At 52.2% G+C, this 12,925-nt stretch overlaps 1 protein-coding gene across 1 annotated transcript in view; it reads right to left on the bottom strand.

The window, feature by feature from the left end:
- Window positions 1-12,925, bottom strand: part of FAM53B (family with sequence similarity 53 member B) — a 72,286-nt gene that overhangs the window by 49,451 nt on the left and 9,910 nt on the right. Inside the window, exon 3 of the mRNA XM_036103083.2 lies at window positions 267-1,045. Within this exon, the coding sequence (XP_035958976.2) occupies window positions 267-1,045 (779 nt within the window). The remainder of the gene's footprint in view (window positions 1-266; window positions 1,046-12,925) is intronic.

Here is a 12,925-nt window from a genome sequence, read left to right as displayed (position 1 = left end):
TACCACTAGCATTGCGTTCACAGAGAAAAGGCATCTCTGATTTTAAACGGAGAGAAACAGACACTAAAAAAAAAAAAAACAAAAAAACCTTGATTTCATCTTTCTTTGAAGAGCACTTAAAAAACAAGGACTCATAACCCGCTTCCGGGCATTTCTGAAACCGGCGCCCCGCCTCTGCCTGGGATGGGGATGGGCCAGGGCCAGGAGCGGCTCCCATGAGCACCGAGATGCTCCTGCGACGCCTCCCACGGGGCTGGGGCTCTTACCTGCGCCATCTTAGCAAGGTCTAGGGAAGGTCTCTGCTCCTGCACCTCTTCTGGGCGCCGCCGCTTAACACCGACCTTCTTGTCGTTAAGGACACACGGCTGGGAGCGGCTTCGGGACAGCCCGCTGGAGCGTCTGGCCAGCTCTGGCGTCGAGGCAGGTGTGCTGTTGGCTGAGGGTGGACAGTACTCCGCAAAGGAAAACTGCTCGTGGGAGCAGGACAGGGACCGCTGCATGTCGAGCCGGCCCCCGCCCACAGGGTTCGGGTCGGGGCTCCAGATGTCACCCGCCTGTCCACAGGTGGCCGAGCCTGGCGCCCCCTGGCAGGGCTGACCTCCGAGTCGGTGGTGGAATCCCGCCTGGTCATAGGGCGAGGAGAGCGCGTTGGCCCGGGAAGGGAGGCTGAAACTGGAGCTCCTCTGCATGGTGCTGAAGCCATTGGAGTAGCGCTGGACGCTGCCTCCGCTGTAACAGCGTCGCTTTTCTACGGGAGTCCAGACTTTGGAGCCCAAGGGCCTCCACGATGTCCGGCAGCTGGACATTTCATCGGAGAAGGACAGTGACCGGCACTGGCGCTTGCTGGGGGGCGCTGAGGGGTTCCCGTTGTGGTCGCTGAGGCTGAGGTCTTTGATCAGGTTGGTCACGGCGCAGGCGGTCGCGGCCTCCCGGTGCCACAGGGCGCCGTCCTGACACTTCTCGGGCAGGCACTCCCAGATGCCGGCGTTCGGCTGCTCAATCTGAAGAGGGCATTTCCTGTCCAGGTCTCTCCATCTGTCATTTTCTGGTTCAGAAATGACAAAGAGAAAACAGGATTTGAGAAGGCCTCCATGCCAGCCCTCGATCTCCACAACCAAGAGCCCATTTTAGACAGGATTTTAGAGGCAGGAAGGCCCTTCAAAACCATCCGGTCCAACCTCACTTTATGGATGAGAAACAGAGGCTCAGAGTGGGGATGTGAATCCCACGGTGTTGAGTGAGGCGCAGAGCGAGGCCCAGGATGCACGTACCCCCCAGGCCTCCTGGCGCAGCTTCCTTTCCAACATTCCACACTGCCTCCCGGGAAAGTGCAAAACAACAGTTTTCACCCAAATGCTTTCCCATCTTATAGGTGGGAAGCCGGCCTGCCCCAGCCCTCCCCTGGCCTGCAGCAGTTGGGGCAGGATGTCTGTTCCATCCCCTCTCGAGCTGGGGCTCAACGCCCTGGCAGAAGACCACGACCCAAGAGGAGTCTTTTGGTACTTAGGAGGGTCAAGGTCAAACGGGGCGGGCAGTGCTGCAGGTTAGCTCATCCAAATTCCATCTCTAGAATACTTGTTGACAATAGAAACTGGAACCTGTACTGATTTATGCCTCCTCCATCAAAATGCTCTGCAACATCAACATCATCACCAATGACAGCCAGTCATGGAGCACTTTCCTTGTGTTCACTTGATTTCTCACTGAGATCGATGATGTTTAAAATGGGTAAAATCTGTAGGAGCATGTCTTGGGCTGCACAGACATACAGGGATGCTTTAAACTTACATCGTCAGGTCTCTACTTGAAGACATGAATAAATAAGCTAACCCCACTAGGAAACGCTGACTTTGCACCTGAGCCTTTATTTTAGTGAAATATTCAGGAACTATGTGGTGTTTTTCTACTGAAGAATCAGGCACTGTGCTGAGGATCTTAGGAGGACACAGATAAACCTGACGTAGTTCTTGTATTCAAGTTTATAATACAAAAGCAAAGTTGAGACCCATATCCTGTGTTGCCAGGGACCACATCTTGGCATGTTTCTATTTTTTTAAATCTACACACATTTATGAACGGTACACAGGGGAACATACAGAAAACTATGGCTTGAGTCCATCAGTTGTCAGAAGGACAGAAGCAAAACCTGAAATGACATTCAGGCAGGTGTTTGATGCACACCAACTCTCACGGCACTGCCATTGTTTACTGAGCAGATAACCCCCATGGCGGCTGGAACCCACCAGGCGCCCCGTGTGGAGGGTGAGTAAGTGGCTCGGGCCACACAGTTGAAAAATGACTGGAGGCTAACTCAGGCTGGCCCACCCCAGTGCCCTGCTCTTTTCACCATGCCACAGTGTCGAAGGGGACCACAGGGAGCCCAACATTGGACCTGCCCTCAGCAAGTTTCTGAGTCACGCAGGATGGGCCATCCACTCAGAAAACCACGGTGAAACCCACATGAATGCGCCAGTCAGCAAGGACCACACGTCCATCTCCTCGATCAGGGGTCACTTCTCAAAGGATACTGAGAGACACAGCAAGGGACTGACCCCATGCTGAGTGTCCACAGCTACTGGACAGGTTCAAAGGGAAGGACCAGTAAGGCTCAAAAGGAGCCTCACAAGCCAAAGATCAGCCAAATCAGGTCTAAAGGTGCCGCTCCTTCACCTAGGGCACCCTGCCACAGTCGTGAAACATGCTTAAGGTGTTGGGAGCCTGGACAGGGGACACGGGAAGAACCGCCCAGAGGCTGCTCCCATGAGACGGCCTCAGAAGCTGGGGATGCAGGGGAGGGCCCTTCCTTAAACCCAGTTAGGCCACTTGGGAACAAAACAGGACAGTCACCAAATGTCCAATTCCCCTCCTCCAGCAATCTTCTTGGGCCCTGGTGCACGGCAAGTCTCCATACGTGTCCCTTTAACTAAATCTGATAAAGTATTACCATAAACTGCATTTTTGCAGGTAGCGTTTATGTTGTTCAAAATACGTCTTCACTACTCACTGCCCCTAGAGCAGCCATGATTCTTTTAAAACAGTTTCAATTTGACATTTGTTAGTAGTTGTAAGATCAGTAAACTTATAATAAAGTAAAATTAAAAGAAATACAAACATCGACTGAGTCACTCTTGTTAGCTGATTTACAAGAAGAAAAGTTATCCTCAGAAAAAAGTGTAGATTTGTATGTAATGATGTTCTTCAAAGTGATACAAGGGGGCGCCCGGGTGGCTCAGTCGATTAAGTGTCTGCCTTCGGATCGGGTCGTGATCCCAGGGTCCTGGGATGGAGCCCCACATCACATCGGGCTCCCTGCTCAGCGGGGAGCCTGCTTCTCCCTCTCCCTCGGCCCCGTCCGCTGCTCATGCTCGCATGCACACGCGCGCGCGCTCTCTCTCAAATACATAAATTAAATCTTAAAAAGAAGTGATGCGAGTGGCAGTAAAATGGTAAACACAACTAAAACACCCTGCAGTCGGGCTGGTGATATAAATGATCAGGGAATAATATGGAGTATGAAAACAGCAGAGTTCCAAAGAATATTAATGATGTGGAGAAATGTTAATATGTAATTCGAAGCCTAAAGAAACAAGATAGAAAAACTGTATAGATAACATGATTCCTGTTCTGTAAAACATGCATGTTATATGTGATGATTAAAAGAAAATAAACCAAAACGTTCATACTCGAATGGGGGAGAGCTGGCTGATTTATATTTTTTTCCCATTTGTTTTGCTAGAGTTTCTACACTCTCTGTAAGGACAAATGTATTTCCAAATGTGTGGGGGACGTGGCCACCAAACCCACTGGTGCTGTGCCAGGGTCAGGACCTATGACCCCAGCCTCCGCTAGGTCTGCTCCTTTGGTCTTTCAGGGAGTTCCCTTGGAATAACACTGGCCACCAACTTCTCTTTTGGGACAAGGCACTGAGGCGCCAGATGGGCTGGGAATGTGGTGACTGAAGAAGGACCCAGTGGGCCCAGCCACAGAGCAGGGAGGGCCCCAGCATGGCGCCACAGTGGCCCTGCTTAAGGAACCCGAGGCTCACTACAGACGGTCTCCATCCCAGGCCCTGGGAAACCCGTGAAATTAAAAAGAATTGATCCCACCCTCAGAGGATACCACTTTCCATTCTATTTTAATTTCACTGCCCTGGAACTGTCCCCATCTCCAGGGAAGTCACGAGAAGAAAGGGGACCTGGGAGCCAGTTAAGCATGAAGGTTCAGTCCCTGTCATCTGGCAGCGCCATTCCTCCCCCGTGGCCATCTCGTGATCCTGAGGCTTCTTGACGGGACCCCTCAGGCCTCCCTAATCCAGGCTCACCGACTCACTGCTTCCAGAGAACTTCCTGAGGCCCATATCTTTCATGTCTGTCCCCAGGCAGCTGCCTGTGGCCTCAAAGAAAGAACGTTTTAGCCTGCCATCCAGACCCCATCCACTCATCGCCTCCCCAGTTCACCCTACTCCAGGCACACCGAACTTCCTGACATTAGAAGTCAGACAAGAAGCAGGCAGAATCGAAACCATCCTGGACGGTCCCTGGAAGATTCATGAAACAACTGCGGGAATGGGCACAGGCATTCCCTGTGTGGGAGGTGGGTGTTCCGTCTGTGTTTAGGTTCACCATCAAATCCCCAGTGGGGGCTGGGGTTGGACGGCTAACTCTAACGTGTTCCTGCTTCGCTGCAGGAACCACTCCGCTCTGTTTTAAGGGTAAGCCTCTGCGACCTTAACGGTAAGATTCCTTTGCCTCGGGGATGACGAAGAGTCAGTTCTCAACTGGGTCCACTGGGGTTAAATGCGAGAGCAGTGTGTCTGCAGTGAATCTGCAGCTTCCCCCCCAAACGCCAGCTCTTTCATGCCCTTACACCTTTGTAAAGGCCTGGACTGTTCTCCTGCCTTTATCCTTCCAGCAAGAATCTCTTCCTTATCATTTAAGAGCCAACGCAAACATCTCCTTCTCTGTAGATGTGCCTTCTCCACATTAGCCACTGGGCGCCCACAGTTCTTTGCCTGACTTTCAATCTTATGGCTCAGATGTTAACTGAACCTTAATTATCTATTTACAAGTCTGCTTCCACTGAGCCACAAGCCCTCGAGCACAGACCCAGCATGGCCCCCCAGTGCCCAGCATGGAGCCTGGCACACGGCAGACTTTAGCTGGTGGTAGGTAGAGGAAGGAACAGATAATGTGCAGATAAGAGCTGCAGAGCAGGCCGAGGGTGATCACTTGGTCCCACTTGTCCCTTATCCTTGGCACTGGTCACCCCGCCTCGGCCAGCTAGGTCCAACCTGGGGGCTCTGCCTTCAACTTCCTGCTGTCCCGAGGCCATGGATGGTTGCGTGTGAAGCAGCCGGGGGTCTGGCTAGCGGTATGAGCTCTAAGATACTCTGGAAACACAAAGCAATGTCTAACACTGAGTGCTGCTACTGTGTGTCAACACCAGCCAGGTGGCCACTTGGTCTGTCTGAGGGGCAGATAATATTTTAATTGTTACTATCTTTATCTCTTGAAGAAGTACAACATAAGAAAAGTAAAAACAATCGGGGCTATGTTTAGCCCTTGTGTTTTCCCCCTTCGCTCAGAAAACAGAAAGCAACTTGCTGGGTCAGGTCACCAGACAAAAGAAACAGGAATAGAAGCTACTTTTTAATGGCAAACAGCCCCGAACTTCTGGCCCTGACGTCACTCCGGACAAAGGGCCTCGGCAGGGCTCCGAGGAGAGGATACTGGACACCCCGCCCCTCCATTCAATACCACTCTGCACAGACAGCGATGACTCTTTCAAAAGTGACAATGGCCACGGACCTGGGGAGTCCACTGAGCAGGGGTCACCTGGACGCTGGGAAGGGTGTGGACATGGGTTTGAACCTCAGCTCTGCAAGTCACTTAATCTCTCAGAGCTTCAGTTCCCCCGTCTATAAAATGAGGGAGACAGTAACGACCTCGCAGAGCTATTCCAGGAATCAAACAGTTGCCCGGGACAGGGCCTGTGAGGGCAGAGCGGGCTCTGGCAGCGGCGGCACCATGATGAGGACGACAGTGCTGGACAAGGCGCCTACAGCTGAGGCTCAGCTCTTCTGCCCCTGGGTACCAAGCTCTGCAGGTCTGGCTGCAGTGGGCACCTGTATGCTCTACATCAGCTTTCCCCACTGTGGTTTTGGGACCCTTGGGTTGGCAGGGGCGTCCCCTGGGGTGTTAAAATGCAATTCCCAGGCCCAGGCCCTGACTCAGTAAACAGAATGTCTAGGGGGAAGGGTCTGCATTTAAATAAGCTCCGCAGGTCACGTGAACAGCCAAGGTGCTGAGAACCACTCCTACAGGCTACACGGGGGCCCGGGATCTCACACCTGTGTCAGGGTGGCCGCTCACTCGGCCCATCCCGCCACACGCAGGACGCTCCCGGAGGCTTGACCATTCCAGTTTCTACAAATTTGGATTCAGAACACCATTAAAAGTTGGTGCTTTGGTGTTTGTTTTGTTTCCAGCTGGTAACAAGAAGCAGAACTATAGAGAAGGAACCCTTTTTCCCTTCAAGTCCTCAGAGGGTCCTTTTTCACAGGACGGGGTGGGGGCCCCAAGCTGCATAGCATGTTCTGGATGGAGAGCCACAGGAAGAGGCCTGGGAAGCCAAGGGAAGTCTGAGGCCTCCCACCTTCCTCCCGGGACACACCAACACCAGGCCTGGGGTGGATGAGGGCCCAGCACGACAGCGCACAGCTCGGGAGAGCCGGCACCAGCCACACACCCTTCGTGCACTCCCCAGTCCTCTCAAGTTGCTCCATCCCCCGTTGAGCCTATCTTCACAAATTTGAGATTATTCACAGGGGTGTGTGTGTGTGAGGTAAACATACACAAGGCTCTACCTCGAGATGGAAGGACGAACCACAAAGACTCATACAAAAGCATACAAACCATCCAGGTCTCTCACAGATGGCCCGACTAGGTGACCTCCCAGGTGCCACAAGGCTGAGGCTTGCAGTCTGAGCTTGAAGTCTCTGGAAAGGCTACCACCAGCCTGGGAGGCCCAGGAGAAGCCGACACTCACACGCACGGGAACACAACCCCAGATCCCCCAACCTCGCTCACGAGGCATCACGGTCCTGCCACGCCCTGATGAGGGAGGTTCAGAAGGCTGTTGGGCATACAGATCTAGAGCTCAGAGAAAGAAAACACTCGGAGGAGCACAAATAGCATCTGACTTCAAATGTTCTTGTTTCCATTTCTACCCTTAAACTTGAAGGGAAATTCCCAGGGGCCCAGATTCTTAGGGGACTACAGCCTTCTTTGGTTCAAAAGCTAGAGGAGACTTACAGCCCTGGACATCTGTGTGCTGTGTGTCACAGGCTGCCTCATGGTGACAGAACCACAGAAGAATGTGGTTTCTAGAAAAGGTTAAGCACCTGAAGCAGAAACCCAAGATGTCAGACTCCTGGAGCCTCCCCGGCCTGGGTCGCAAGCCTCCAGCCAGATCGAGACTGGCTGACTCATTCTTGGACTTCACACCTATCTACTTGTGCTGACGATGACTCTCTCTCTCCTGCCCTGTGGGTTGGCTGGTGCTAACTTGGCCTCGGGACTGCAAAGACTCTGCTTGATTTTGGGTAGAAGCTCTAACCCTTTCAAGGGGAAACTGGAAAGTATCTTTCTGAAGGCAGCATTACTAAGCCAATCTTACAAAAAGAACACAGGGGAAAAATATGCAGGACAATGCCCTGAGCTATCCCACAGGGGGTCACTGAATTTTTTTTTTTTAAGATTTTATTTATTTATTTGACAGAGAGAGATAGCGAGAGCAGGAACACAAGGAGGGGGAGTGGGAGAGGGAGAAGCAGGCTTCCCGGCAAGCAGGGAGCCCAGTGTGGGGCTCGATCCCAGGACCCTGGGATCATGCTGAGCCGAAGGCAGACGTTTAACGACTGAGCCACCCAGGCGCCCCTCTCTGCCCCATGGGGTTACTGATTTTTTTTTTTTTTTAATTTTTTATTTATTTGCGAGAGAGAGAATGAGAGACAGAGAGCATGAGAGGGAGGAGGGTCAGAGGGAGAAGCAGACTCCCTGCTGAGCAGGGAGCCTGATGTGGGACTCGATCCCGGGACTCCAGGATCATGACCTGAGCCGAAGGCAGTTGCTTAACCAACTGAGCCACCCAGGCGCCCGGGGTTACTGATTTTTAAATGAACTTCTAGAGCCCCTGGTCCACTGGAATGCCTCTTTCTCTGTGTCATCAGAATGGAGATTCAATTCAAAGCTGTGTCGGGAAGAAAAGGTTCTTGGGCTTTGCCTGACCAGGCCCCAGCCTCTGGTGGTGCCCTCTCGATAGCAATGAATCATAAAACATCAGCTGCATCTTGGGTTCAGGGACAGTGACACAGGACACCAAGCTCCTCGGTCAAGGCACGAGGACAGGGAATTAGGATGGCTGGAGAGAACACTCCACCAGCCCCATCAAGGGAAGCAAGGAGCCTGGCTTGAGGGGCTCTAGGAGAAGCCTGAGCAGCTACTAAGCTTCAGAGTGGTAACCAGGGCCCTGTCCTCACCAGCCGGGTAGGGGTGGCCCATGGCAGCTGCCACAGCTTCTGGGAAGCCTCTGGTCTTACAAAAAGAGGCTTGGTGGGATCCCCCAACAGACAGTATGGAGGGGTAAAAAACACACCGGACTGAGCATGAGGAACATGGGCCTCAGTCTCCCATCTGTATGGGGCAGGGTGCCCACCCTGACCTCCAGGGGCATCCAGAAATGTGGGGGGCACCAGTATTCTCAATGGCAACAAGAACTGTGACGGGACAGAAAGGTCACTTTTGCCCATCCCCTTTGGCATTCCCATCCTGGCTGTGGGTACATATGGAGCAGAGGAAATGGGCACCTGCTTGCGATTCATCTCCGAAGTGATGCGCACAGCAGAGCTGAGCGCTGTTACAGAGAGGAGAGACGTGGCAGCTGGGAGAACTATTCAGAAAACACCCGATAAATGTCTATTAACTGTTAATTAACTAATACCCCACTGGGCTCCTTGCTGGGGTGGGGAGAGAGCACAAGCATACATCCCATGCACGCTACTCAACTGTGGGGCATCACGGTGCTCCCCGTCGTACGGGTGGGGAGCCTGAGCTTCAGAAGAGCGTCACACCTCACCGAGGGACGCACGGCCAGCAAACAGCACAGTGTGCAGTCCCAAGGCCATGCTCCTGCAGTAGGGCCTGGCTGCCCCAAACCGGACCACCTTTCTACCTGGCAATGCATCATGGCAGGTGGTGCCCAAAGTCAGTCTCACAGTTGTCATTCCCCATCCTCTGGCACCACTGTGGCCCCCTCCCCACCCCAAGGCAGGCCAGCCTGGGCGAGAAGGCAACCCGAGAGGCTCCCTTTCCACTTGTCACCATAAACAGCCATCTTGTGCCAACTACACTTCGCACCTACTTCCAGTCTGTACTTTATTCCAGAAACACTGTCGGAAACCAATACATAGTGCGAGGAAACATTTAAAGCACTCTCTATGGACAAACCTTAAACCATTTTAGGGACTGAAAAATCACGATAAATAAAAATAAATTAAAAATAAAATTAAAAAATCATACATCTGCATGCCTGTATGGGGATGTGCTTTTATTTTTATTTTATTTTATTTTTTTAAGATTCTATTTATTTGACAAAGACAGACACAGCGAGAGAGGGAACACAAGCAGGGGGAGCGGGAGAGGGAGAGGCAGGCTTCCTGTGGAGCAGGGAGCCCGATGCGGGGCTCGATCCCAGGACCCCGGGATCATGAACTGAGCCGAAGGCAGACGCCCAACGACTGAGCCACCCAGGTGCCCCGGGGGGATGTGCTTTTAAAAATGAAAACAAGGCTCTCTTTAGCCAATTTCAGTTAATAATCTGTTTCTTATAGGAGGCTCTGGTCCAATGATCATATTCCAAATGGCTAGCCCTGAGAGACAGCAGCAGCAGCAGAGACCAGAAACTGGCCTGAGCAGCTCAGGGGCTGCTACGGTTGTCCCTTCAGTCTTGGTCACGTGCTCATTCTAAGAAATCGAAAATGTCCCACCTCCAAATGCCAGCTTTCTCATACAAGGTGCAATCACATTCCACTTTCAACAACGAGTGGCGGAGTTAAAAGACGAAAAGCTATGAAATCTCAAAGTGAAATCTTCCAGTCCCGCACGGCCCAACACAGCCAACTGGTTTACCCTGTAGAAATTAATACAGAGAGTGCCCCTGGGAACAACCCTTTCATGTACAGAGTAGACTTTAACAGCCAAGTAATTAAACACAGAAAATAAGGGCGTATAATTAAAATGCTGACGACCCTAAACCAGAGTGGCACAAGTAAGGCTGCTATAATATTTTTACAATTCCCTTTTATACATAATGCATGATCCTTCTGCTCAAGTTTCTCTATGTTCTCTGCCTGCGAAATAATTTACATTAATAAATAATTTATTACCATAACTCCTAAAGTAATTATGGGTTTCCATGCAATTTTTTTTAGCATATGAATTGTTTTGTTCTCTGTTCATTGACTTGTATTTACACGACTTTTCCTAGTGGCCCTTTTGCAATAATTGGTATTGCATTTGCTTTCTCACATACTATTTGATTTCCAGGTCTCTCCTCGCCTGAGTGGTGAGGAAAATGGAATCGTCCCTGTGATACAGAACTCATTTAATGGGTGCAATTAGCCAAGGGTGGTGAGTGGAGCGTGCTCTCACCCCACTTGCCCTGCTTCACCAAAAAAGATTAAACTAACACACGTGTGCCCCTGGGTCAGCACGAAGAAGCATCTCCCACAGCAAGCGATGGAGGACCGGGGGAGGGGGGGCTGCCTCTCCCAGCACAGAGCGCTTCCGTCAGGTGCGGCCAAGCCCCCTTCTCCACCCGCTAGAGATCATGGCCAGCAGCAAGGGCTGGCCTGCCTGCCAGGCCAGCTGACCAGGGGGCAGGCCATGGCCCTGGAGCTGCCACCTGACCAAGGCTTCCTGTGTTAAGAACACAGGAACCAGTCATGTACATGGCTCTTCCCCAGAGAAGCCGCTTGCAGAGGAAATTCCCGCTCTGCACAGAAAGTGTTCTCGGGGTGGTATGGGAGGGGAGAAAGGAAACCAGAGGCAAACACTGTCTCTGCTAGAAAGAGCCCTTTGGGGACCGGGCTGGGCTCACAACCTAAGAAGGTTGCACTGGGCCCTGGTGCAGAGCAGGCCGGGCGGTGGCCTGGCCCTACTGTCCCTGCTTCTGCCATTCACACCTTGTCCTGGCTTTGTTCACTCCCCCAATTTGGGAAAGCGCAAAACCGCTTCTTTATATCAAGTTCCCAAACTTAGGGTGTGTGTGTGGGGCAGGGGGAGACAACGGTGGGGAGGGGCCCATCATCCAGCTCACAGTAACATAAAGTACTTAAAAAGACCACACACTGTTGTGAGTCCTTGATTACATGAGTAAGGCATTTTATCTAAGTGGGTGTAGGGGAGGCCGGGCTACTCTGAAGGGTGGCTATTTAAGAGGAAGCAAATAGGCCGCTGCACTCCCCACCCTAATGCGCTTGCCTGGATTTTCTTAAGAATGCTCAGGAAACTCAAACTTGCCCTGGCTTCCAACTAGGACTCTTGCAATGGGGGCTTGGGAGGGAAATGCCCTGAGTCACAGGGCCAAGCTGTCCCCAGCAATCACGGGAGAATTCCACCCATCAGGACCACAACAGGAGTTCTTTATCTCCAGGAGACAGGGGGGTTGGTGATTACAGTAATAGGACATTTTGTCTTGGCTGCGTATTGTCCAGTCCTGGAAAACCTCAAAACCCTCTTGAAGTGCCATTAAAAAGCAGGCATGCCAAAAATGAGACCTCACTGCCTGGGATGCCCTCCCCGTTCACGGCACAGGGTAGGGCCAACACCTCGGTGCACAGGTTAAAATGGGCGGGAGGGCGCCTGGGTGGCTCAGTTGGTTAAGCGACTGCCTTCAGCTCAGGTCATGATCCCGGAGTCCTGGGATCGAGTCCCGCATTGGGCTCCCTGCTCGGCAGGGAGCCTGCTTCTCCCTCTCACCCCACCCCTCTTGTGCTCTCTCTCTCTGTCTGTTTCAAATAAATCAAATAAAATCTTTAAAAAATAAAAAATAAATAAAATAAATAAAATAAAGTGGGTGGGAGCGGTCACCTGAGCTTCCACACAGGCTCGGGAAGGCCTCTGCCGGCTGACATCCCACCTCGGCAAGTGCCCGGGAAGGGGCTGAGGGTGGGAGGGGCTGAGCTGGTGCCTTCTGCGCGCTGCTGTCTCTTTAAATAGTGCTAAGAGGGCGCCTGGGTGGCTCAGTTGGTTAAGTGACTGCCTTCGGCTCAGGTCATGATTCTGGAGTCTCAGGATCGAGTCCCGCATCGGGCTCCCTGCTCAGCAGGGAGTCTGCTTCTCCCTCTGACCCTCCCCCCTCTCATGCTCTCTCTCTATCTCATTCTCTCTCTCAAATAAATAAATAAAATCTTTAAAAAATAAAAAAATAAAAAATAAATAAATAAATAAATAGTGCTAAGAACTGCAATCTGCAAGATGAGGGGACTGGGGCTCAGGGAGATGGGCTGGTCTGCCCTCGGCTCTGAGGACCCGAATCCACAGGGAATTCACTGTTTCTCCATCTCTCCACTCCCTAGACAGACGCCCCCTTGAGGGCAGGGGCTGATTTACTCTCTCTCTGGGCCAAGTGCCTGACACAGAGTAGACCCTCAATAAACACCTACTGGAACAAACCACCGAAATGAACCGTGGTGAAGGAAAAGCCTTGGTAATGCACACTTCAGATGGGCCAGGGTCTCCCCAAATCAAGGAGGGGCTGGCCAACAGGCAGCTGAGGAGAAGGACGAGAGGACCCGGCGGACCCCCACCCGGCCATTCCTCCGCTGCCTGGCAGTGGCCTGGAGCCAGCCTACGTCAGGCACGGA

The sequence above is a fragment of the Halichoerus grypus genome, chromosome 7 (genome assembly GCF_964656455.1).
Source record: "Halichoerus grypus chromosome 7, mHalGry1.hap1.1, whole genome shotgun sequence".
NCBI classification, from domain to species: Eukaryota; Metazoa; Chordata; class Mammalia; order Carnivora; family Phocidae; genus Halichoerus; species Halichoerus grypus.
The sequence above is the reverse complement of the archived record's forward strand: the minus strand, read 5'-3'. Positions and strand labels throughout refer to the sequence as shown.